Genomic DNA, 27,781 nt, shown 5'->3' with positions numbered 1-27,781 from the left:
AGAAAGCATCACTGCGAACAAAGCTAGTGGAGGTGATGGAATTCCAGTTGAGCTATTTCAAATCCTAAAAGATGATGCAGTGAAAGTGCTGCACTCAATATGCCAGCAAATTTGGAAAACTCAGCAGTGGCCACAGGACTGGAAAAGGTCAGTTCTCATTCCAATCCCAAAGAAAGGCAATGCCAAAGAATGCTCAAACTACTGCACAACTGCACTCATCTCACACACTAGTAAAGTAATGCTCAAAATTCTCCAAGCCAGGCTTCAGCAATACATGAACCATGAACTTCTAGATGTTCTAGCTGGTTTTAGAAAAGGCAGAGGAACCAGAGATCAAATTGCCAACATCCGCTGGATCATCGAAAAAGCAAGAGAATTCCAGAAAAACACCTACTTCTGCTTTATTGACTATGCCAAAGCCTGTGACTGTGTGGATCACCACAAGCTATGGAAAATTCTGAAAGAGATGGGAATACCAGACCACCTGATCTGCCTCTTGAGAAATCTGTATGCAGGTCAGGAAGCAACTGTTAGAAGTGGACATGGAACAACAGACTGGTTCCAAATAGGAAAAGGAGTACATCAAGGCTGTATATTGTCACCCTGCTTATTTAACTTCTAGGCAGAGTACATCATGAGAAACGCTTGGCTGGATGAAACACAAGCTGGAATCAAGACTGCTGAGAGAAGTATCAATAACCTCAGATATGCAGATGACACCACCCTTATGGCAGAAAGTGAAGAAGAACTAAAGAGTCTCTTGATGAAAGTGAAAGAAGAGAGGGAGAAAGTTGGCTTAAAGCTCAACATTCAGAAAAGTAAGATCATGGCATCTGGTCCCATCACTTCATGGCAAATAGATGGGGAGACAGTGGAAACAATGGCTGACTTTATTTTTCTGGGCTCCAAAATCACTGCAGATGGTGATTGCAGCCATGAAATTAAAAGACGCTTGCTCCTTGGAAGGAAAGTTATGACCAACCTAAACAGCATATTAAAAACCAGAGACGTTACTTTGCCAACAAATGTCCGTCTAGTCAAGGCTATGGTTTTTCCAGTATTCATGTATGGACGTGAGAGTTGGACTGTGAAGAAAGCTGAGCGTCGAAGAATTGATGCTTTTGAACTGTGGTGTTGGAGAAGACTCTTGAGAGTCCCTTGGACTGCAAGGAGATCCAATCAGTCCATTCTAAAGGAGATCAGTCCTGGGTGTTCACTGGAAGGACTGATGTTGAAGCTGAAACTCCAGTACTTTGGCCACCTGATGCAAAGAGCTGACTCACTGGAAAAGACCCTGATGCTAGGAAAGATTGAGGGCAGGAGGAGAAGGGGACAATAGAAGATGAGATGGTTCGATGGCATCACCAACTCGATGGACATGGGTTTGGGTAGACTCTGAGAGTTGGTGATGGACAGGGAAGCCTGGCGTTCTGCAGTTCACGGGATCACAATGAGTCAGACATGGCTGAGCGACTGAACTGAACTGAACTACCTATGACTTTAAGACTACTGAGAGGATTTTTAGGAATGACAGGCTACTGCTGCATTTGGATTCTGTGTCATAGGGAATTTGCCCGGCCTTTATATAAACTTATAATTGAAACTCAGCAGGCTCAAACCGACAAACTGGTTTGGTCTCCAGATACTCAAAGGCTTTTACGGCTCTTCAGACTTCTCTCCTGCAAGCTCCTGCTTTGAGCTTGCCCACAGGGTTAGAATTTAATTTGTTTGTCCCTGAAAGAAAAAGTATGGCCTTGGGAGTTTTGATCCAACGCCAAAGGCCTCATCAGCAGCCTATAGGAGTGTATTCTTAAACTCTAAGGTTAATACTTGGATGACAGACAGTAGGCTTTCTTAAATATCAGTCGTTGTTAGAAGGACCAATAACTAAGCTTAAAGTTTGTGGAAATTTAAGTCTTTCCACTTTCCTTCCTAAAAAGGAAAATGAAACACCTGATCACGATTTTTCCCAATTTCTAACTTAAAACAATGCAGCTCTGGAAGATCTGATGGATACCTCATTAGACAATCCTGACATGGAAATATTTAGATGGCAGCTCTTTTATTTGGGATGGGAAGCGTAAAGCAGGTTACGCCATGGTGACGATTGAAGAGGTTTTAGAAGCGAAATCTCTCCCCCAGGGAATGAGTGCTCAGCTAGCGGAGCTTGTGGCTCTGACCCAAGTTCTAGAGTTAAGCAAAGGGCAGCGAGTAAATATCTACACTAATTCTGCTGCTGCCGCTGCTAAGTCACTTCAGTCGTGTCCGACTCTGTGCAACCCCAGAGACGGCAGCCCACCAGGCTCCCCCATCCCTGGGATTTTCCAGGTAAGAACACTGGAGTGGGTTGCCATTTCCTCCTCCAATGCATGAAAGTGAAAAGTGAAAGTGAAGTCGCTCAGTCGAGTCCAAGTCCCAGACACCCCTTGGACTGCAGCCCACCAGGCTCCTCCGTCCACGGGACTTTCCAGGCAAGAGTACTGGAGTGGGGTGCCATTGCCTTCTAAGTATGCTTATTTGACTTTACATGCTTATGCTGCAATATGGAAAGAAAGACAATTTAAAATGGCAACAGGAGGACCTATTAAGCATTTCAGGGAGATTGAGAGACTTTTTACTGCTATATACTGTCCAAAAGAAGTAGCCTTTATGCATGGCAAAGGGCACAGCAGGGAAGGGAGTAAAGCAGCCTAGGGTAATCAGCTGACTGTCAAGCCAAAAAGGCAGAGCTTAATGAAACTCTTCACTGCAGACGCCTTTGATCTGGACAGGTCCTGTGGGACAGGAAAAACCACAAGATACTGAGGAAGAGTTAGGAAAATGTGAGAAAAGCGGAGCTAAGATTACTGATAAAGGATGATTACAGTCTGAGGATGGACGATTAATAATTCCTGAAAATGCTCAATGGAAAAGTCTTCCTAAAGCCTTGGAATTAACTAATTATGTAACTCGGCTCTCAGCTTTTCAACAGACATTAATGGAACTCCGGAAAGTGACTCCTGACCCAGCCTCTGAGTCAAGTACGCCTCTATCTGAGCCAGGAACTGAAGTCCTGATAAAAGTCCTGACTGGCCCTGTGATCTGGGGGCCAATCCCTTAAGCCCCTCTGGGAAGGCCCTTACCAGGTTATTCTTTGTTCTCCCACAGCTGTCAAAGTGCCAGGAATTGATTCATGGGTATATTGCACTCAAGTTAAGAGGTGGCACCCTGACCAGAACTAAGTGATGTCATTTTATGTTTTTATTTTCTATGCTCTGACTTTGTACTTTTCAGATGGGCCAGATAATCTATGTGAGCTTGCTTCTGCTGACTCCAAAAATCCTGAGTCTGCCATCTGATCCTCAAGACAATGCCTTCCTGTCCTGAGCTCACTCCTATGCTTCATTCCACAATCAGTCTAACTGCTGGGTCTGTGGAGTGCTCCCCTCTTCATCAGTGGAAGGCTTCCCGTGGTGGCATCTCCACTTCAAGGAAAGGACTTTCTCCAAGTCTGCGCATACCTTCAACAACAACAATCATATGTGATGCCTCTTCTTAATCTGATGACATCTAACAATCCTAAAATGGACTGGTGCAACACTTTGTACTTTAACTATGGACATAATGTGACTTTTAATTTTGATTATATACTGTCTTGGTTTAATGACTATTTTGCTACACAAGAAGGTAAATGGGTCTAGATCCGTGGCTTTTTACCTGATGTTTATCAAATATGGGATGAGGTTATATGGCCAACTCTTGAAAAGGGACGTCTAATATCTAGCACTCCCATATGCTGGGAACCAACAGAGTAATCCCCAGAAGTTAGCCAACAATTTAATTATAATCATTGAAAACAATTGGGATTTTTGCCTCAGGAAATATGCAATGTAATCATTCCCATGTTTTCCAAGCCCAGTTCAGGTCCTCCCTTTGCCTGGCCAGGCACTGATTGGGACTGGATATCTCAGTCACGCTGCCTTGCTCCAAACGGGACCTACTGGATATATGGCCCTTACCTATGGGCGTGGCTTCCCCCTGGCTGGATAGGGAGATGCACCCTAGGTCTAGCTTTTACTCACAGCTTCCTATTTTCAGAGCTTCCAAAGAAACCTGCCAATTTGCCACACCTTAGAACTCGCTGGGCAAGGTCTGCTTTCCCTGTATGATTATTTGGCTGCAGTATTTGTTCCCTCTCTGGGAACTACAGATGTTATGCTATGAGTGGATGCCCTGACTAACTTTACTCAACAGGCTTTACAAGATTCTCAAAAAGCTATTTCAGCTCTTAATGCCGAACAAATACAAATTAGAAAGGTGGTTTAACAAAACAGATTGGCCTTAGATACTGTAACAGCTGCACAAGGAGGAGCTTGTGCCATTATTCATAGCCAGTGCTGTGCATATATACCTGATATAAGCATTAACGTTACTCGCTTTACTAAACACATGAACAAGACGATTCAGGCTATGGATACTCCTGAAACCTCAATTGCCTCACTTTGGGAGATTTTAACTAGTTCCCCATGGTGGAAAACTATCCTAATTGCAATAATTCTGATAGTTCTGTTTTTTTTCTGTTTGCTCCCTGCATCTATAACTGCGTAGCTGGATTTGTTTCTAGTCGCATGAAGGCTCTTAAGTTACAAATGGTTGCTCAAACTCCTGCCACTGCGGCAGCTTCCTCCAACATGGGGCCCCTGGATCAGAGACCCTCAATATGAGGGTTAGGAGAGTATGTTGCCTCACTAATTTAGGGATGACGCCCCTTATCAGGTAGGAAGCAGTTACAGAACAAGAACAACGCCCCTTTCCCTAGGCAACACAATTCTCCTAAAACAAAAGGGGGGAATGAGAGGGTAACAGGCAGGAAGGCCAGGAGTCTCCAACCAGAGGTAATAGGCTGAAGGATCAGACATTTTTTTATCTCTCTCTAAAGCAGCAGGAGAAAACAAACAAGTGTTAGATTTTTTTCCCCTTCTCTATACACATTTAAAAAGAGGTTTCTTTTAAAATTCTGTGTTGCCATGGAACAATACCTGGCTTCCACCTGAAACTTAACTCTTCTCAAACTTTGAGCTAACCAATGTGGTTTTTCTTAAGGAAATGTTTGTCTTAAGCTATGTTAATAAACTATGTATTTACCCTAGACTCTGTCTTCAAGTGGGTTCCCCTAAGACTCAGAACCCACTTGACAAACCAGTATGCTTTACTCATGCAAATGTTCTCTTAAGCTATGTTAATGAGACCGTACTGGCTTGGAACCGGGCCTTTCTTCAAGACTCATGTCAATCATTTTACAGCTCAGGACAACTCACCTTGTGCCAGTGTTATCTCAAAATGCATGTTGTGGGTAAGGGGTCTGGTGCCATTCTCTGAGTTTCGAGACATTTCCTTTCTCTAATTAGCAAATTGCTAGTAGCTTATATCATCTGGCTAAAGACTAGCAGGGGGCACTCCTTCTGTTCCCCTCTGATGTCTATGTCAGAATCTTTATCTCTTTTATACTTTAGTAATACTTTATTTCACAAAAGCTCTGAGCGATCAAGCCTCATCACTGGCCCCAGACTGAATTCTTCTACTTTGGAGGCCAAGAATTGAGGCATCTTTCATGGCTCAGCGACAATCTTTCAAAGGACTGGAACAAGCCAAGTGTAGTAACTTCTAACAGGGTGAAGAGTTCATTATACAAATTTCTCTACTTTTGTGTATATATGTAATTGTCCACAAGAAATATTTTCAAAAGATATTAAGCAATGGTGAATATATAAAGATATCTAATTTTTGCAAAGACATTAAGCAATGGTAAATATATAAATGTATCTAATTTTTGCATTTAGTCAAAAGGAAAAAAATTTACAAACACTGCTACGACATTTAAATTGGCTATTTGAATAGTCTGTGTTCTTGCTTTTAGATTAATATATATATTCTAATCCAGTTTGCCAGAATATTGTTTTGATCTTATCTCCAGGTTCCTTTTTTATAAAATATCAAACGTGATTTTTCTCAAGCATTTACAAATGACTGTCAAAATCCATCAAAACTGATTAATATAACTTAAATTTCTTTCAGTACAGTTTGGGAAAAAAGTAGACTCTAATGACAATAACAAAAGGCATACTAATGAAAACTAAAACAGAGACTGTTTTATAATATGAAAACCTCCAACCCCCTTGCCAGGGTATTTCTCCTTTGGTACCCCCAGAAATTACTCCCTCGCCTCAGAATTTCCAAAGTTCTTTAAATTATGGTGTTTCATACTGTGCTTCTCTCTTATACATGCTCTTCCTGAGCCAAAATTTTTACTCAATCTGATTTCAAACAACATCCAAATCTCTATTCATGCTTTCTGCTGCCTCTACTACTTTATAAAACTTCAACTGGATTCTATAAACTCAGTAAGTTTAGAACTGTCCTGTGCTGTGCTTAGTCGCTCAGTTGTGTCCGACTCTGCGACCCCATGGACTGTAGCCTGCCAGGCTACTCTGTCCATGGGGATTCTCCAAGCAAGAACACTAGAGTAGGTTGCTATGCCCTCCTCCAGGGGATCTTCCCAACCCAGGAATAGAACCCAGGTCTCCCCAACTGCTGATGGATTCCTTACTGTCCAAGCCACCAGGGAAGCCCAAGTTTAGAACTACTCTAAATTTATTCCATACCTCAGCAATAAACAGCATTTATTCAGTTATATAAACAGAAATCTGGCTCATATTTGATCATTTCTTCTCCTTCATTCAAACTGAGTCAGTAAACAGGTCTACCCAATTATATCTCTTAAACATTATATATGGCTTCCCTGGTGGCTCACTGGTAAAGAATCCACCTACCACTGCAGGAGAGGCGGGTTCAATTTCTGGGTTGGGAAGGTCCCCTGAAGAAGGAAATGGCAACCCACTCCAGTATTCTTGCCTGGAGAATTTCATGGACAGAGAAGCCTAGTGGACTACAGTCCATGGGGCAGCAAAAGAGTCGGACACAACATAGGGATTAAACAACAACAACCATCATATATAACCAAATACAAAATATTCTTGCATCTTCCCTCAGTAAGACACACACTAAATATTCTGCCTGAATTATATGTACTAATTTGGAGAGATCTAGATGAAAGCCAATTTATTCATTAGGTTATATATTTATACGTGTGTGTATATATAGAAACACACGCACAAACTCTCTTAAAATGGGGCTTCCCCAATGGCTCAGTAGGTAAAGAATCTGCCTCCAATGCAGGAGACACAGGAAATGTGGATTTGATCCCTCCATCAGGAAGATCCCCTGGAGGAGAAAACGGCAATCCACTGTAGTATTCTTGCCTGAAAAATCCCATGACCAGAGGAGCCTAGCGGGCTATAGTCCAAAGAGCTGCAAGGAGAGTCGGACATGACTAAATGACAAAGCACAGCACATACTTAAAAATGACACTATACAGAATATATTTAGAAATAGTGCTTTTCTTCCATTATGATCTTTAACACTTTTATCCAAACTTTTCCAGCTTATTTTATTGCTTAGTCTGGATTAAACTTTATAAAGGAATCATGCTGTACACATTGTTTTGTGTCTTTGCTTTTACCCACACCATTCCAAGCAGCTACAATGTTATAGGTATTCATTGCTCTAAGTATCCATTTTGTGAAGCTACTATAATTTATCTGTCTACTCTACTGCTGATAAACATTTGTATTATTTCCAGTTTTGGCCAACCCAATACCATAAACAATGCTGCTAAGAACATTCTTAAATATAAATACAAGATTCTCTCGAATATGTATCTCAGAGAGGAACTGCTATAAGATCATTTGATCTTATACCAAACTGGTTTTCCAAGTGGTTTTCCTTTTTCTTTTAACTGACTTTATGATATTTACAATTATTTTTCACTGATTTATAATATTATATTACTTTCAAATGTACAACACAATCATTTAGTGTTTTTATAGACTATACTCCATTTAAAAATGTTACAAGTGGTTTTCCAATTTATATTCCCATTAACAGTATATAAGAAGTCCTTCAGAGCTTGATACATGGCTGCACTATATAAATTACTTTTCTAAATTAACCTGAAAATGCTGCTTCTTATCTTTTCAGTTTATCTTGTTCTATATGATTCTCTAAATTGACTTACCAAGATTTACGTCTGGTAGTATCTTATCAAGAAACTGTGTTTCCCCACCATTGGGAGAAAGAAAATCTGCCAGAAGTTGACTGTTACTCAATTCTGGATGTTGCAGAAGTTTCTTGATGAACAAAAACAGAAAAAAAGGGGGGGTGGGGAGGGAAACAGTTTCAAAAATCTAGAAGAGTCACGAAAACTACATTAAAATGATTTTTTTAACTAAGAACAATTTTAAATCTTCAAAAGCTGTTTTATATTCAGAATAATAAGATACATTTATGGAAAGATTATCACATAGCAGGTAAGACCCTTACAGTCAAACATGAAAGGGTTTGAATTCTGCTCTTCCTTCTGCTCAGTAGGTGTCCCTGGAGAAGCTCCTATATTGCCCAAGAGTCAGTTTCCTCATGTGTAGAATGAAGATAACACTACCTACTTCTAGCACTGTTAGATAAAGCATTTTAGCTCAGTACCTGACACACAGGAAGGAAGATTAAACATTAGCTAATATTATTTCTCAGTTTCTCAACTATGACAAGTACTACAATATCATACATCTTTCTTGATAATTAAAGAAAGCTGGTATAAAGGGTTTTGCAAAGAACTAAATGTGGAAATATGACATAACTTGGACTCTGTTGTCTGATCTTCTTGCAACACTATTTTCTTACAAGATAAAATTGATGTTTTAAAGCCAAATTTAACCCAGTCTTACCTAATATTCAGTTCTGTAACTAAGAAACAGTTACAAAACTCTGAGCAGAAATCTATATAAATGAAATACCAGTACTACAACATTTAACTCCACATTACTGGAAAGTATTTCTTCTAGAAAGAGGTTCTCTTTTTCTTAGAAAGAATTAGTCGGTTCAAACAACAGGCTAATGATATCAACAAAGAAACAGGTTAACACTAGCACATGCTGTGTTCACATATCCTTACTGTAGTCAATGTACATTTCATATTTTAATTTTCCTACCACCAAAAAATTAAATAAAAAATACTTTCTGGATTGAAGTATTCATTGGTTCAAATACAGAAATTAAAATGTAAATACTCCTTTACAAAAAGTACTTATTATGGTTACTAAAAGGCATCCAAATTTAACTTAATTAACAATTAAAATTACAAAATTGCATGTCCAAATAAAGGACATTTTTTTTTAATAAAACAAAATCATCCATTCTTTGGTCTTAATTACTTGATTAAAGAAAAATGGTCTTTAATTTTAGCCAAGTCTCAAGTAAGTAACTTTAAAGCAGACGGTACCAATACTGGAATATCAATTACATTGTTTATACAACACAATGTACACACTGAAAAAAACGGAATTCAATTCCAAGTGGTGAATGGTAGAGAGTCAGAAGATTCCAAGTAACTAAAAAACACCTATGATTGCAACAACAAAAAAGTTGAGAAATAAAAATAGGAGGGGAAAATTCCAGAGTTCAGAAAGTGCTAAGGACAAAAATCAAACAAAAACTAAGAAAAAAATAACAAAAACAACCCTGTATTCTTAGAATGCATTTAATCTTTTACATCAAACTTTTCTTTCTTCCTCTCTCTCACTCTCTTTCTCTCTCTCACTCTTTGACTTCCCACACCTAAAGTTTTAAAATAAGCCCAATACAAGACTTATTTCCTCTAAGAAAATAACTGGTATTTCACTGGTTATCCATCTTTTTTAAAAAAGCACACTCTTAACAGTAATTCATTTCTACATGGGAAAAAATTTTTTTAATAAAAGAATTCTAGAAATCCACACTGACAGGTGTTTGTGAGGCAAAGCAAAAACTAAACTAGAGGATGTTTTAAATTAAGTTGGTGCCATACCTGCAGATATTCCTGAAATTCTTCTCTTTTAGACTTTAAGAACTCATAATTTTTAGGGCCAATGATCCTCTTAGAAGGAAGCTGGGCATCAGGAAATGTGCCTGAAATTAATACATATGAAAGTTATTACTATACCCTGCTATTATTTTAAAAACCCTATTTATAGTTTACCATGGCAAGTTCAGATTCACAGTCCCACCTTGTAGAGATGTGGCATTATCCCTTAAATAATTTTGAAAAAGTCAGAGACCTGATTTCAAAAGTCAGAAGACAAGACCAAAGAACTTGAGTTTATTAATATCCACAATATCACCACCTGTTGTTGACACAGATTTACTTAGCTATCTACACTAGCAAAAAAGCTTTCAAAAATTATCATGAGATTATTTTTAAATTGATGGGATTTTATTACACAAAATCCTACTAAAATAAATATCCACTATCTTATGGGGGGAAATGCAGCATTTTGCCAATGCTATATAAACTTAAAAAACAACATTTAAAAACCATGGACATGTTTTCTCAGATAGGGTCAACTTTGGAAATTTTAGTACCAAAAAGGAAAAACAATCAACTTTGGTTGATCTAGGATTTTAAATTATGGAGATAAACAATCTTTTCTCAACTCTAAATCTAAAGGAAAAGTCTCAGAGAAAGACCAAGACAAGGATGGCATTGTACCAGACTGACAAAGGCAAAGAGAAAACCATTTAAGGACAAGTACGAACTCAAAATCTAAGGAAAGGGTATGCAGCGGGACCCTTTATTTTTTATCTTTCTATAATCTCCTTATTGTGCGTTTTAGTCTTGTAGCAAGGTACAGTTTTCAGAACCAACCTGAATTTGGATCAGGGTACACTCCACAGAACTTTTTTAAAATAAAAAGATTCCAAAGACACAATTCAAACACACCAATTTACATATAAAACAACTGGAAACACTTCATGACTATAAACCTAATATTAACTCCAATAAATGGAGAGAGAAGAGAGACTGAGAGATTTCCCTGAGAGGCTAAGACTCTATGATCCTAATGCAAGAGGCCCAGTTTCAATCCCTGGTCAAGGAACTATATCCCACATGCCACGACTAAGACTAGGACCAGTCAAAAAAAATTGTAAATATTAAAAAACAACAACAACCACAACACAGAGACAAACTGAGAAGAGGAAGAACTCGAAAGAAAGAGTGTTCTACTTTTCTGATTGAGCTCTATGTTTTTAAAACATATAACTACAAGGTTTTGGTTTGGTTTTCTTCCCATATTTAAATCTAAGATTGAAACCAAAATACTTGCTATGCTGCATAGCAAACACATTTTCCACAGAGGAATACAGCAAAAGAACAGATGGCAGCTCTAAAATGCCTGCTGTAAATTCTCTACCACTGTCTTAAATTTTAGCATCATTCTTACTTGAAAAGCAATAAATTTTCATTGTAAAAACTTGAAAAAGATAAATAAGCAGAAATAGGATAAAAACAGTACACTCCTATTATCACTAGGAGCGTACCCAAGTGTCACTGTTACATTTCCTTATTACAGTTCAATTAAAATTAGAAAGTAACTTTAGAAAGCTGGTTCAATGGCTTTCAGGAAAGCTAATGCTGAAATGTAATGCTTTATACAAAAAGGACAACATACCATGAAATTCTGTTAGTTTTGATTCAAGTACATAGAATTCAAGATATCTTCTATAGACAGACCAATGTTCAGGCTCATGCCCAACTGTAAAATGAATGAATACACACTGAGAAATAAGTAATTTTACAAACTACTATTAAAAGAATGTACTATTTATAACAGTAAGTATACAAAGCTAGAAACTACCCCAGTCTTAATAATTTATTATTTCTTGGGAATTCCCTGGGGGTCCAGTGGTTAGGACTCCATGCTTCATCTGCAGAGAGCATGGGTTCAATCCCTGGTCCATGAACTAAGATCCTGCACGCCATGCCAGACCAAACAGATAATAATAATAATTTACTGTTTCTTGGCTTCACATTATTAATATATTTTACCCTATATTTTAATTTTAAGAAACTTAGAAGAGCTTGATAAATTTCAGCTATTTATGAGATTATCACAATAATATATACATTTTTTCCTACAATGGTATCAGAGAATTTATAAACTTCAAAAAAGCTTAATTTTTAAATGTCACAAAAATTATGCATTTAATAAAAATTTATAATCATTTTTGGAGCTCTCAAACACCGACTGTCAAGAACTAACACAGTACAGAACAGCACTATCCAATAGAACTTTCTGCATTTCTGAAAACATTCTATATTATCTGTACTAACATTATAGCTATTAGTCACACATTGCTATTGACCACTTGAAATGTGGCTAGTGTAAAAGAAACTGAATTTTTAATATTAATTTAATTCAACTGCCACATGTGACTCGTGACTCAAAAATTGGAAGCACAAAATAATGGTTTAAAGAATGAGTCAGGTCACACTGCCTATTTTTGTCCCAATTCCCCCACTTACTGACTATGTAAATTTGAACACTTAACCTCACTGTTCTTCCCTGGTGGCTCAGTTGGTAAAGAATCCAGCTACAGTGTAAGACACCAGGTTCGATCCCAGATCCAGGAAGATCCCTAGAGAAGGAAATGACAACCCCCTCCTGTATTCTTGCCTGGAAAATACCATGGACAGAGGAGCCTGGCGGGCTACAGTCCATGGGGTTGCAAAAGAGTCAGACACGACTTAGCGACTAAACAACACTGTGCTTTAGTTTGCTTATAATAAAAAGAATTGTACCTATTACATTAAAGAATCCACCTACAGAGCTTTTTGTAAGGTGCACAGCACAGAGCACCCCAAAAAATGTTAATGGCAATTATGAGCAACTCATGTCATTCAAGCATAAATCTGGAAATGCAATGTATTAACTAAACCCACAATAACTCAAAACTAACACCTATATTCAGAAAAACCAACCTGATACAGTTACAACCTATTAAGCAAATACTGTTCTTCTTCTTGAATATGCATCTTAGAAGATCTATATTGTATTCAGTTTTGGTTTTTAAAATCCTGAAATTGGTATTCTGCTATACATCCTGCTCACAGCATTCTCCTTGGGCTTCCCTGGTGGCTCAGAGAGTAAAGAAACTGTCTGCAATGCAGGAGACCTGGGTTCGATCCCTAGGTAGGGAAGATCCCCTGGTGAAGGAAAAGGCTATCCACTCCAGTATTCTTGCCTGGAGAATTCCATGGACAGAGAAGCCTGGCAGGCTACAGTCCACGGGCTGCAAAGAGTTGCACACAAACGACCAACTGTCACTTTTACTTTTCACTTATACATATAAAATCAATGCAGCATTTAAACGATACACCTTTTTTATCCTTCATAGGGCATGGCTTCCCAAGAGCACATTACATTTTCAGTAACAGTCTGCAGCACAGCTGACAAAAATTATCTTAGAATACAAGTTTTAAGATAACTTCATTTCAATTTTATGTTGAATTAAGCCAAATTTTAAAAAATAAAGCAAAAAAAAAAAGGCAGTTGTGCAAAAGGCAAAAACAAAAGTAAATTCCCAAAATATTTTAAAGTATATCACATATAAAACTTTCAAAAGGAGAAAATACTACATGCTTACATAAATTTATTTATATTGGAGGGGAGGTCCAAGATGGCAGTACAGGAAGATGCTAGATTCAGTACCTCCAACAGATGACATACCAAGTCTACAGCTACATATGGATCATTTCCCTCTGAAAAAGATCTTAAAACTAGAAGAACTGCTTCTCCACCACAAAGGATAAAAGCGCTATACTGAGACAAGTAAGAAGGGCAGACACACAATCTTAGCAAAAAACCGTATCCTTAACTTTTTAAAAAATAAATAAGGGGAATTATTAGCACTGACCTATCTTCATACTATCTAAGTAACTGGAAATAGTAATCACTTCTCCACTCCTCTCTCAAACCCATTTCCTAACAGTACCATGAAATTTTTTCCTTCTTTCCTCACAGACTGTTCCCTCTTCCTGAGATCAACTTTATAGCTTTCTGCTCTCATTCCCAAAATGTGCTCACTTTTGATGTGTTTTTACTTATACAGACTGTCTCCTCTCTGGGATAAGCCCAGGGTGGTGACTATACAGCTATGGAGGCTGTTTATCCCTGTCTCTGCTGCAAACCACGGCTAAAATCAACAAAAGAAAAAAGACAGCAAAACATAAAGAACACTTATAAGCTGTGTTTGATCATATTTTTATCAATTACTATACGCCACAACAATGGAGGAGAAATGCTGTCTTAATCAAATTGGTTTAATGACTGTGTGGATCACAATAAACTGTGGAAAATTCTGAAAGAGATGGGAACACCAGACCACCTGATCTGCCTCTTGAGAAATTTGTATGCAGGTCAGGAAGCAACAGTTAGAACTGGACATAGGAGTACGTCAAGGCTGTATATTGTCACCCTGCTTACTTAACTTCTATGCAGAGTACATCATGAGAAACGCTGGACTGGAAGAAACACAAGCTGGAATCAAGATTGCTGGGAGAAATATCAATAACCTCAGATATGCAGATGACACCACCCTTATGGCAGAAAGTGAAGAGGAACTCAAAAGCCTCTTGATGAAAGTGAAAGTGGAGAGTGAAAAAGTTGGCTTAAAGCTCAACATTCAGAAAACGAAGATCATGGTACACGGTCCCATCACTTCATGGGAAATAGATGGGGAAACAGTGGAAACAGTGTCAGACTTTATTTTTCTGGGCTCCAAAATCAGTGCAGATGGTGACTGCAGCCATGAAAGTAAAAGACGCTTACTCCATGGAAGGAAAGTTATGACCAACCTAGATAACATATTCAAAAGCAGAGACATTACTTTGCCAACAAAGGTTTGTCTAGTCAAGGCTATGATTTTTCCTGTGGTCATGTATGGATGTGGGAGTTGGACTGTGAAGAAGGCTGAGCACCGAAGAATTGATGCTTTTGAACTATGGTGTTGGAGAAGAATCTTGAGAGTCCCTTGGGCTGCAAGGAGATCCAACCAGTCCATTCTGAAGGAGATCAGCCCTGGGATTTCTTTGGAAGGAATGATGCTAAAGCTGAAACTCCAGTACTTTGGCCACCTCATGTGAAGAGCTGACTCATTGGAAAAGACCCTGATGCTGGGAGGGATTGGGGGCAGGAGGAGAAGGGGACGACAGAGGATGAGATGGCTGGATGGCATCACTGACTCAATGGACATGAGTCTGGGTGAACTCCGGGAGTTGGTGATGGACAGGGAGGCCTGGCGTGCTGCGATTCATGGGGTCGCAAAGAGTTGGACACGACTGAGCGATTGATCTGATCTGACCTGATAGTGCTTTATGCATTAATAATAATAATACCTGCTCTTCTATCATTTCTTTCAACATCAATACAAAACACTGGTATTCTCTCCTTTTTCTCCCTTCTTTCAGAGGAAGTATCTTCAAAAAAGTCTACATATGGAATGCTAATTTTCCATGCAGCAAGGTTTCGAGGAGTGTTAGGTGTGTTCACAGCTTCCACTGGAGAATCATCTTCCATTACAACGATACCTTCCTCAATCTGAAAGAAAAGAATCAGAAAAAAATTTAGTATTTCCAGGACCTTTACACCTACAGCATATGAGATACACTATAAAGCAATGTGCCACTATAAAGCCTATAATTTGTAATACTTTTAAAATTAAGTGATATCAAATTTTCTACTGAAAATGTAAAGATAAGAAACTAAAACTAGCAAGTTACTAGAATCGATTTCATATTTTGATACATCAGCCGTATATGAAAATTCAATAGAAAACACATACATCAGCAATTATAGGAAAAGATATTAAAACTACACAAATATAGGTAAATATTTAATTTGGTAGTGAGTAGTAGAAAATTATTGTACGGATATCTTTCATTTAGAGATGCATAATTTTGTGATAATAGCCACTGACGGAAATTGCACAGACAAACTGGAAATATATTGTACCTGGATATACCAGGTACAAATCTTTTGTAAAGCATTTTGGCAATACGTATTTATAAAAAGCCATACAACAGTTTCGATCAAGTAATCCCATTTCTGGGAACTTAGAAAGTATTTATTTAGAAATATGGAAATATTTAAATATTAGAAAGTATGAAAGTATTTATTCTAAATAATTTTTTAAACTGTGAAAAAGGCACAAGTAAAAAATATATTCACTGCAGCATTAAATAATATAATATTGGAAAAAGGTCTGAAGGCAATCTATTTCTATAGAATTGTTTTCTGCATCTCCTGGCTTCAAAATTTTAATCATATAAATGTTTAAAATAAATTCTTTAAAATATTTTTGAAGAAATATTATTTTTAAAAGAAAGCAGTGTTACACATGTTCTAGAAATATACATGCAGAAAGAAATGGAAAAAATGTACTTCATTAAATTCGAAGAGAACCTCTGAATTGACACATAATAATATCTGGTCACCTAGACATCTGTGATTCATGTTAAAGGGGGCAAATTTTACAGACAAAACACAATCATCTTGAACACACTTTTTAAAGGAAATGAATCTTGTAGCACTTAAGAGAATACTGAATAGTCTAGTCAGAGTGAACCAGCAGTGAGAGGTATTTCTTTCCAGAATTCTAGCTCCCTACCTTCACCCTGGGTTGTATTCTCTTCCCACACCTCTCTTCTAAGTAAATTCTTTTCCTCCCCGACAAAGTCCCCTGGCAATGATCCCCTTTTCTGTTTTGTCCTAAAATGCTTTTCTATCGTCCCTAAGAAGACTGTTAGTGATCTTAGGAAGACTTCTTAATGCTCTGTTAAAATCAAAAGTGTTCTAGGCCTAAAAAATGGAACTACAAAAATAGTAAGTGTTGGTTTTTGCCTTTTTGGGACAAGGCTACAAGGCTACCTCCTTATAAACTATGGTGTCGGAAGAAAAAAATCATGATTTCAAATCCAATGTGGTATATATTTTAACACATAATCTAATAGGAACAACAAAGGAGGGAGTGTTCAGTTCTGCTTGAGGACCCAGGTAAGGTTTATGGGAAGCAGCTGGATTCTGAAAGATGCATATGAATTTTCCAGGTAAATAAAGGGGAGGGGGGAGGCATCTCAAGCAAGGCATCACATGGTGGGTGTAATGTGCTTAAAAATCAGCTGGAATCTTGTTAAAATGTAAATTATGACTCAGTAGGTCTAGGATGAAGCCTGAGATTCTGTCTGCACTGATAATAAGCTCTTAGGTAATACTGATCATGTTGATCCACAGATCACAGTTTGAGTATCAAGGGGTTAAACAGGACATATTAACATAATTCCAAATGCCTGGCTAATATGGTTAGGAAGAGATAAGATCAGGATGTGAAGTAAAAGCGTAATCAAAATATGATAAATTGTTTGACTATTAGAAGCATTATCACCGAAACAGAAACCATTCTGGCCTTAGTAAGCAGTAACTTAATGCTGAGAAATTTTTAAATTAGATTAGTACCATGGATGGAAAACACAAATGAAGTCAGAAGTAAGAAGTAAGATTAAAAAAGAGGGAAAATAACAAGTAAGCACATCCAACTTTTTATGCTATTTTTAAGTCTGAAGTTACACATACATCAAATTGAAAAATTCTTACTTACAAAGTCGTCTTCACCTTCAGCTAAACCATAGTTTGGCAACATAGCTCCCTCCATTGTGGTGCTCTTGAAGACTCCTTTAATTTTGCTGCCTATTCGGCTGATTCCAAATGATTCTCCTCTCTTCTGTGTGCTCCTAAATATTAAAACAAAAATATATCAAGAATATAGCAAGTTATTACATTATCACAACAGTCTAGTTTACTGTAAACAATAATAAAAATAGTTGCAAAAATGGTAAACTGAAGGTATGGCTAAACATAACATTTTGGAGTTCTCAGTCATAGATTAAGTCTCAATATCTTCATAATCAAAAGTGACAGTATATTTAAAGTTTAAATTTGAGGGGATGAACAAATGAGACAATATTTATTAACAAACATTTGAAATTTACCTACTCTTTTACCTTAGAATAGTAACGGAACTACCAAGTATAAAAGATGAGAGCCCTCTAGTGGTACATATTTCTAACTGCCATTCAGCTTTTGAAATAACAGGTTAAAAAATACGGTAAGGCCAATGTTCAAAATAGACTATACCATTCAAACTGTACCCACCCAGGTGGTGCAGTGGTAAAATAATCCACCTGCTAATGTACTTCTGAAATAATTCAGCGTAACAGAAAAACAAAAAGACTAGGAAACTTCTCAGTACTTCGTTTTTAGATAGAACAAAAAAATTCTGAAAATGGCTGAAAATTTTTAAGCAAACTTCAACTTTATAATCACATAAATGATACTCAAAAGAAGAATGAAGTATAAAATGTACCTTACATTATTTCAAAGTAATAACAAGACAAGAAATAAAATGCCAAGGTAAAAGCTAGCAATGAACATAAAAGATAAAAGCAAATGTAGCCTAAGAAGCCTGCTCTGTCTTACATATTAAATAATGGTTTTGCAATTTTTTACAAAAGTGAATTTCTAAAAGCAGAAATAGCTGAAAAGCAACAACAAAAATATGCCAAAAATCAGCAAAAATTTCCTCCATTACAGCCTACCGCTCCTGTTTCAACAAATAAAAACATAACTTTTATCCAATTTAAAAGTCATGCTCACTATGTAATACTGCCCTTATAAGAGACCTCCAAATAAAAAATGACTATTTTAAAATTCAAGAAAGTTGGTTTGGAACGGCTTAACTTAATGAATAGCTACTATTCATATAAGAAAATGTACTTATAAAAATAATGCAACAATTACAGAAATACAAGTAAACTGATCAAGTTTCAAGGCACTAGGTATATGAGTGATATGTACATTTTATACACGTTCAAGGAGTGAAGAAGTGAATCAAACTTATTTTAAAACTGGAAAAACTCTAATAATAAGCAGTAGTAGTTGTAAAAAAGGATTCTTAAGCTAGAACATTATTTTAAACAAACATATAGTGTTTTTTAAAAATTCAAAATTGTAAACACAACCTTCTCTGAAAGAAATGTCAAAAACAAATATGAAAATATTGATAAAATATTAAAATCTCCAGAATCTAGATAGATTTTGCTGGTCTTCAGAACCTAAATGGATTATAAAACAATTTTGACTTTTTGAACTGTATTTTTTAAATATCTCACTTGTGATGAAGCCCAGAAATACTGAAAAAATACTATTAATTGCTTTAAAAAAAAAAGTACTTTAAACACATGTAAGTCTAAATGTAATTTAGCAAGATCAATACCATTAAAAAAATGAGGTAATAGCTTTAAAAGCTGAATACTGGCTTTTTCATTTTATTTTTATACTGACATTTTTATTTTATAATGATATATATCATGTTATTTCCAAAATGAGACATCTAGAATCAAAGTAGAGGTTAATTTTAAGAGATATCCCAAACAGCTGATACAAAGGCAGTAGTTGCATAATGTTTCTTTTTTTATTTTTATTTTTTTAATTTTACTTAGGTTGTTTTGGGTGTATGTTTTGGAATTAAACAGATAATTTATACAGAAAAGAATCACATGCTGTCTCAAGACTTACCGAAAATCATCCAAACTTAGGCTACCTCTGCAGTAACAGATATGTGACATTATATAAGGAAAAGAGAAAGAAAAACCCCAGACATTAAACAAGTTTCACTTTAGAACAATAAAACAAAATTTAAAAGCTTTAAAAATTACACTGATGGATAACATTCATCTTGACAAAGAAAAGGAATTCTTAGGAATAACATGATAAAGGAAAGAGAAATAAAACACAATGGCTCTTTTGGGGAAGTGGAATCTGAATTCTAGATCATTAAAAAAATTCTTAAAAACTCAGTATGTCACGAAATAATTCTGTATTTTTTGCCCTCATTTAGGCAAACTATTTGTTTATACAGTGGAAAATATTCAGAGACTAAGCCATCAAAAACTTCACAGAAAAAACAAACATGTATTTTCTAACATGGACTTCATGTCTATGGATGCAAGCTCAACACATTGTTAGTTTGAATATTTTTTAAAATGTCTTAAGCTAAGAAGCAAAGTTAACAAAAGATCCATCCTTAAATATTTTTTTAAGTTATGCTTTAAGTATAGAATGAAACAGATTAACATTAACATACATTAAAATTTTGCTTTTAAAATGCAAATATAATAATAATGTGAAAATGCCTAAACATTTGGGAAAATTTAACAAGATACACACCAATGCCTTTGTTAATCTCACAGTTAATATATATTAGTGGTTGGTCACCTGCTTTTAATGTAGGCATAAAATGTATGAATAAATATTTTACATATTTTCAGTCATCTAACAGCTAATTAGCAATGATACTGTAAATTTTCAGTGAAGGACTGTTAAGAAAGTCTTTTAGTTATTCTACACAGGTAAATGAATCATTGACCATCACTGGAGCAGAGTCCTGACAAGACAGATAATGTCAGCATCAGGTCAATATAAAGAAAAATATACTTTCTAAGGCTATAACCATTACCCAGAATGAAAAAAAAAACACATTTTCTTCCTATTAAGTTTATATGCTAAGACAGCAAAATTAGAGCCTCAATATGTTGAAGACAACTAGGTGTTCTCAAAGTGGCAAAGGAAGCTTTCCATCTCTGAGGTTATGACCCTGACTTACATTTAGCTACTCAGCAAGCTTAGAAGATCAAAGAACCACTTCCTCTTAAGGAATCCAATAGAGGAGTTTCACTATCAATGTCAGACTCCAAACATCCTAAGTCCATAAAAATAAATAAATAAAATGTTAAAGAGTCGCTCAGTCATGTCCAACTCTTTGTGACCCCACAGACTGTAGTCCACCAGGCTTCTCTGTCCATGGAACTTCCATGGCAAGAATATTGGAGTTGATTGTCATTTCCTTCTCCAGGGGATCTTCCCCACCCAGGGAAGGACCCACATCTCCTGCATTGGCAGGTGGCTTCTCTATCACTGAGCCACGTGGGAAGCCCTGTGTGGATTGGGTAAAGAATGCTATTTTAAATAGTATGCATGGAATTTTTGTTATATAAATTAACTATTGCACAGTTGCAATATATAAATTCTTAGGGAAAAGTAAAGGAGTAACATTTTAACAAAGAATCATAAAGGTTACGTCCCACATTTCAGAAAGCTATGTCCCACCTTTCAGGTGGTAGCTAGAGGTAAAGAATTCACCTGCCTATGCAGGAGACACAAGAGACAAAGGTTCCATCCCTGGGTTGCGAAGATCACCTGGAGAAGGAAACAGCAACCCACTCCAGTATTCTGGCCTGGGAAATCCCATGGACAGAGGATCTTGGTGGGCTACAGTCCATGGGGTCGCAGAGAGTTGGACACGATTGAGCACTGGGGCACCTTTCAGAAAAATTATTACATATACACTACATATATACTGGCACATTATGTAAAAATTAATACTTAACATTCAAAAAAATTTAAATCTATATATTTCTACAACCCTTAGTTTTGTCAAAATATGTAACACAGTCTCCCCACGGCTCAGGTTTTCACATTTTTCCTTATACTATTATTGCTAAGTCACTTCAGTCATGTCTGACTCTGAAGGAGACTGGTGGGCTACAGTCTATGGGGCTGCAAAGAGTTTGACATGAGAGCATACACACACACAAACTGGAAGATGTTGAGAGCAACGTGAATATCAATTCTATAGATTTATATATTTGATATCTGTGTCAATTTTGTATATATACAATGTAAGGAACAACTCAAGACATTAATTATCCAATTTATAAATGGATAAAGCACCTCTCTTACACTGCCTTTATTAGGTCATTTAACTGCACATTTATGTTTCTAGAAAGCCAAGAATGGAAAGAGAGAAAAACCCTTCCACTTTTGTAACCAGTGGGTACTCTAATAAACATCACTCTCTGGGGAAAAAACAAACTACTCTCTAAAATGGAGTTATCTGTGGATTTCAATTATGCATGCAGTCCACAGTTTCCAATAAAGCAGGTAATCCAGCACTAATATGTGTTAGTTATAATATTAACAAAGCAATGGTATGTTATCTTGTTAAATTTTTCTAAAAGAATGTCTGGCATTTTTACATTACTATATGTAATATGGCTCTACAATTCCTTAGTAAAATATCTGGTTTACTTATACAGCAAAGAAACCACACAGTCAAAGAAAAACAGCTAATAAAGGTGATGATGCTATCACAGAATGATTAGCATCAAAAAGAACCAAAAAAAAAAAAAAGCAACCACCATATATACGATTGAATATACTTACCTGTTGAATTTTGAATTGCGGGTTGGTGATTCTGCACCTCTTAAAAGTTGTCTAAAATACTTAAAAAATAATTATGATTTATTAAACCTGTACTTGATATTGAAATATGCTATTTTACCTTACTACTTTCGAGTTCAAAGAAAACATTACTTAAATCAAGTGAATATAATCACAGTCAAATAGAGTAAGGATTAAGATATTGCAAATGGAGGTATTCAAACCATCTGATTTCCACAAGTAGGTAAATAATATACATACAAGAATGGGGTTTCCCCATCACCACTACAAAGCCACTCAGATATATGGAAAATCAAATACCAATTAGGTAGCAATCTACTAGTCACATACACAAACATGGTTTTGATATTAAGAAATAATTTTATTATCAGTTTCTAATCTCCATTATGTAGTGCAAAACAGCATCCATTTTCTTAATTAACTGCATTTTATTTTTGTTTATTATTTGAATTACTCATGTAATGATATCAAAGCAACTAATAAGTTTTAAAGAAAAATCTTCACACAACATTAATATTCTGACTTACCTCATCACTGTGGCAAAACATAGGAGTAAACACATTTTCCAAGAGAGAAAGTACGTGTTCATACGCTTCAAAAAGACATCTCATAGTTTGAAGTTTCACAACATCTATATATGGGCCTTCAGCAACTGTCAAAAAAGTTATATTGCAAAAATTATTTATGAAAAGCATAAATACACTATATATTAGTTTAAAATTCATTACAGTGAAAGAGCAAACAAACAACATGAAAACTGTTTTGCAGAAATCCACTGTAAGGTGCAGATCACACCAGAATGAAGAATTAGAACAACCTAGCCAGTTCTGGCAAGTATTAGGTATGTGAATTGTGAATAAGTTTCTTCATCACAGCTTTCATCTTGTTAGTAAAATGGGATAATGCCTGCCTGTGTATCTCACACAGCTGTTGCAGTAAGCAGGGAATACATCAGAAAACTCTGAAAAGAGTAAAAGAACTACAGAACTACAGAATTCGTCCTCATCTTTTACTTACTTTTTTGAATCTCTTCTACAATGAAGGGATCAAATCGAATTTTGTCAACACTTTCATCTAAACAGTATGTTTTATAAATCTTTTGCAACTCTTCATGAAGAGACAGCATTTCATCATTTGATAACTCTGGTCGTAAAATTCTGTCATTGAATTCCTCTAGCAAATTCAGAAAGGAAAAAAAAAAAGATTTGCATAGAATAAAACTATTCAGTGAAAACTTTATGTTCTCAGTCAAATTGTAATTAATATCAAAAGTGGCAATTATGAGTAATTTATTCATCATTTTAAGTTCTTAAAAAATATTTAATTGGGAGCAATAAAACAACTACTAAGATGAAAGAGAAGTTAAACAATCAAATATAATATATACCAACATAAAATGTGTAAATATTTGCCTAGCAACATAAACCTTCTAAAACTTAGAATAATAAACATGTTTGTAAAATTCTCTTTAAGGAACATATTGGATTAATTTTTTATACCAAGGGTCTTTAATATTCTGAAACCAGATTCACTAAATAATAGTGAAAACTAAGGCTCTTTTTAGTCCCAGTCAATGTTTTTAAACAATGTTTCTTTCCATCATGGAAGCTGTAGACTAGTGACAAAGCTCAGTCTGAACAAATCAATTTTTTCTAAAGAGACAGAGGACAGCATTAAAAAACCCAAAATACTGACTGCCTTTTTTATTACAAGAGGTAATATGGAGCTTACCCCTTAATTCTTAATTATCCAAAATGAAACACAAAAAGAAAAGGAGCTTTTCTTTAAAAAAGAGTAAGAAAAAACTAGAACAGAACATATGAGATCTTTGGAATGATAGCAAATTCATAAAATTGGAGTCTCAAAAAGAAAGGAGAGAAAAAAATCAGGCACTGTATTTGAAGAGGTAACAGCCAAGCATCTTCTAAAATAATGAAAAACACCAACCTACATATCTAAGATTCCTAGGAAAATCCAAGTAGAATAAACTTTTTAAAAACTGCACATTACAGTTAAATTGCTGAAACCCCAAACACAAAAAGAAAACTGCAAAATCAGGGAGAAAAGGGATATATGTAGGGAAACAAACAGAAGAATGGAAGCTAATTTCTCCTTAGAAACAATGGCGCTGTTCAAAAGACAGTGAAAAAAATGACATAAAATGCTGAAAGAAAAAAACCATAACCTGAAATTTTTTATTTGGTGAAAATATCTTTTTTAAATGAATACAAAATAACACCTTTTCAGACAGACAAAAGCTAAGAGAATTTACCTCCAGCAGAATGGTGCTATAAGAAATGTAATAAAAAACATTTATTTCAGCAGAAGGAAAATGATACAGAAACTGGCTCTGCAGAAAAAGAATAAAAACCACCAAAAAAGTAAATATGCCAGTCAGTAACTATCAGGGCCAAAATATGTGTGCATGTGTGTGTGTGTGTTAAGACTGTTGCTTAAGGAAGGAAAAGCAATGTACTGTGGAGTTTCATAGCCTACACAGAATTAAACTATACAGTAACAGTCACATCAGACAGGAAGGGAACAAACTGAGGTATACTGAGGTTCTTACACTGTTCCTGAAATAGTAAAATATATGTTTAAATGAAAACTGTGATCAATGAAGGATGTACAGGGTAATCATTATGAACTGAGCAACCACTAAAAAAAAACAAGAAAATGTCAATAGAGGAGATAAAATACTGAAAAATGCTCAAGTAATTCAAAGAAAGGCTGGAAAACATTAAAAAAAAAAATACATGGAACAAATACAAAACACCAAGACCAAAGACCTAACAATAAATATGCAATAATTATATTAAGTGCAAAAGTACTATACACCTCAATTAGAAAATCAAGATTATCAAACTCGCTTTTTTTAAAGCAATATTCAGCTATATGGTATTTATAATAAATGTTAAATTCTTTAATTATATAGAAAAAGGTAATACAATGCAAACCCAAGCATAAAGATAGTATAACTATATATTAATATCAAACAAAGTAGACTTCAAGACAGAAAATTACCAGAGATAAAGAAGAGCATTTTATAGTGATAAAAGGATAGATTCATTAACAATCTTAACTGTCTCTGCACCTAATAATGAAGCTTGAAATACATTAAAAAAAAAAAAAAAAACTAAAGGGAGAAATAGCAAATCCATTAAGAAATCTGAAAGAATATATAATACGTGAACACAAGCCATCAATTTAATCTAGATGATATTTACAGAACACCACCCAACACAGTAAAATAGATGTTCTTCTCACATGCACATAGAATATTCATACAGATCATATGGATGGGCCATAAGACAAGTTTCAATCAATTTCAAAGGACTGAAATCATACAGAATATTTTGTCTGATCAGGAGAGTGTTAAATCAGAAATCAATCACAATAAGATATCTCAAAAATCGCCAAATTTTGGAAATTTAGCAATACATTTCAAAATAACCCAAGGGTCAAAGGATAAACCACAGGAAAATTTTTAAATATTTCAAACTAAATGACTATAAAAAGCACAGAGTACCAAAAATCTTAGAATTCAGTTATAGCAACTCATAGAGAGAAATTTATAGTTTTAAGTGCTTATATTAAGAAAGAAGAAATGTGTAAGAAAATTAATCATCAGTGCTTTCATCTTAAGAAACCATAAGTACAAACTAAACGAAAGGTAAGAAGAAAGGAAATAGTAAATATGAAAGCTAAAACTTAGCAAATCAAAAATATTTCAAAATTTTATAAACCACTAGAAAGTACAAATTACCAATAAAGAGGGGATATCACTACAGCTTCATAATAAAAGAAAATTAGGAATAACCTGGTGATTAAATAGGTTGCTGAGATGTACTAAAAGCATTTTAAAAATCCACTGTTCACTCATGATAAAAATTTTCAGCAAACAATAAACAGAAGGAAATATTCTCTATCTAGTAAAGGAGATCTACCAAAAAAAACCCAGGCTAATATTATACATAATGGTATAACACTGAATGATTCCCCCCTAAAGCAAGGATGTAAGCTCTCACCACTTAGATTTAGCAACACACTGAAGGTCCTGGCCATTACAATAGGGGCAAGAAAAAGAAATAAGATGTAAATATCACAAAGGAAAAAATAAAACTGTGTATTCACAGATGACATGATTGTGTATGCAGAAAATCCTAAGGAAATCTACAAAAAAGCTACTAGAACTAGTAAGTAAACTTAGTAATGTCACAGGATACAAAATCAGTATGCAATAAATCAATTCTATTTCTGTATATAAGCTAAAAACAATTTAACAAGTTATTTTAAATACCACATTCAAATAAATCCAAAAATAAAGACCCACAGTGATAACTATGAAACATTTTATGGAGAGATTTAAGAATGAAATGAATGAAAAAATACGCCCTATTCATGCACCGGAAACCTAAGTACTGTTGAGATGTCATTACTCCCCAAGTTGAGCTACAGATTCAATACCACCCCAATTAAAACATTGAAGCAGGTTGTGCGTGTGGATGAAGGGGTAGGATTGTCAGTCTGATTGTAAATTTTATATAGAAATGCAAAGAACTTAAAATAGCTAAGTACAGTCTTTAAAAAGAACTAAGTGGGAAGCCCTAAACCACTTGATTGCAAAACTTACTTGGTCAAAGTAATAAAGACTGTGGTATCGGCCAAAAAAGTAGACATATGGATCAACGGAAAAGAATATAGCCGAGAAACAGACCCACATATTGTCAAAAGGTTTGTCAAGGATGCACAAGTAATTCAAGATGGGAATAAAATGTCTCTTCAAAAAATGGATACTGGAAAAACTGTATATCCATACAGGGGAAAAATGAACCTCCACCCCTACCTAATACCAACCTAAAAATTATTTCAAGATAGATCACAAACCTGTATATAAAATATAATAACTATAACACACCTAGAGAAAAACAGGCAAATATCACCTTGACTTAAGATAGGTGAAGGCTTAAAAAAGTCTTTCGGAAGTCTCAGAAAGCACTAAGCATAAAATTAAAAATTGATACACTGAATTTCATCAAAATTTAAAAGTTCTGCTCATCAAGACACTATTCCGAAAATAAAAAGACATGCCATTGTCTGAAAGAAAATCTTTGTAATACTTGTATCTGACAAAAAGACATATCTAGAATATTTAAAAAACTACTGAAATTCCTGACAAAAGGAAAAACAATTCAGTAAAAAACAGCCAAAAGATAGCAATTCCACAAAGATATTCAAATAGTCAATAAGCACATGATAAAGTGTTCAGTTCTGTTAATCATTAGAGAAGCACAAATTAAAAGCACAACAAAATTCTACCATATACCAATAAAATGGCTAAAACTAAAAAGATAAACACCACCAAATTTTTATAAAGTTGAGGTACAACCAGAACTCTCTTTCACTGCTGGTGGAGTAAAATAGTACATACAACCCTCTGGAAAATAATTTGGCAGCTTTTTATAAAATTAAACAAATATCTACCTTGTAACACAGCAATTCTACTTCTAGTTATTAAA

General features: G+C 35.3%; 1 protein-coding gene across 19 annotated transcripts in view; it reads right to left on the bottom strand.

Moving 5' to 3' along the window:
- SNX14 (sorting nexin 14) overlaps window positions 1-27,781 on the bottom strand; it is an 84,230-nt gene that overhangs the window by 17,460 nt on the left and 38,989 nt on the right. For 8 of the 19 annotated variants that reach the window (XR_015133174.1, XR_015133175.1, XM_086317832.1 and 5 more), the window contains 9 exons: window positions 23,280-23,435; window positions 22,790-22,914; window positions 22,245-22,303; window positions 19,539-19,565; window positions 17,563-17,695; window positions 15,305-15,506; window positions 11,580-11,663; window positions 9,938-10,038; window positions 8,114-8,225 (listed from right to left, as the gene is read on the bottom strand). Coding sequence is in view for 15 of the 19 variants with exons in the window: in XM_086317832.1 (XP_086173958.1) it covers window positions 8,114-8,225; window positions 9,938-10,038; window positions 11,580-11,663; window positions 15,305-15,506; window positions 17,563-17,695; window positions 19,539-19,565; window positions 22,245-22,303; window positions 22,790-22,914; window positions 23,280-23,435 (999 nt within the window). In the remaining 4 variants the exon portion in view is untranslated. The remainder of the gene's footprint in view (window positions 1-8,113; window positions 8,226-9,937; window positions 10,039-11,579; window positions 11,664-15,304; window positions 15,507-17,562; window positions 17,696-19,538; window positions 19,566-22,244; window positions 22,304-22,789; window positions 22,915-23,279; window positions 23,436-27,781) is intronic. The other 11 variants (XR_015133176.1, XM_086317841.1, XM_086317834.1 and 8 more) reach the window with 3 other exon arrangements.

Source organism: Bos grunniens, chromosome 9 (genome assembly GCF_055505025.1).
Source record: "Bos grunniens cultivar Pamir isolate PY7600 chromosome 9, Bosgru_T2T1.0, whole genome shotgun sequence".
Classification (NCBI taxonomy): Eukaryota; Metazoa; Chordata; class Mammalia; order Artiodactyla; family Bovidae; genus Bos; species Bos grunniens.
This window is presented reverse-complemented; position numbering and strand designations above follow the sequence as displayed.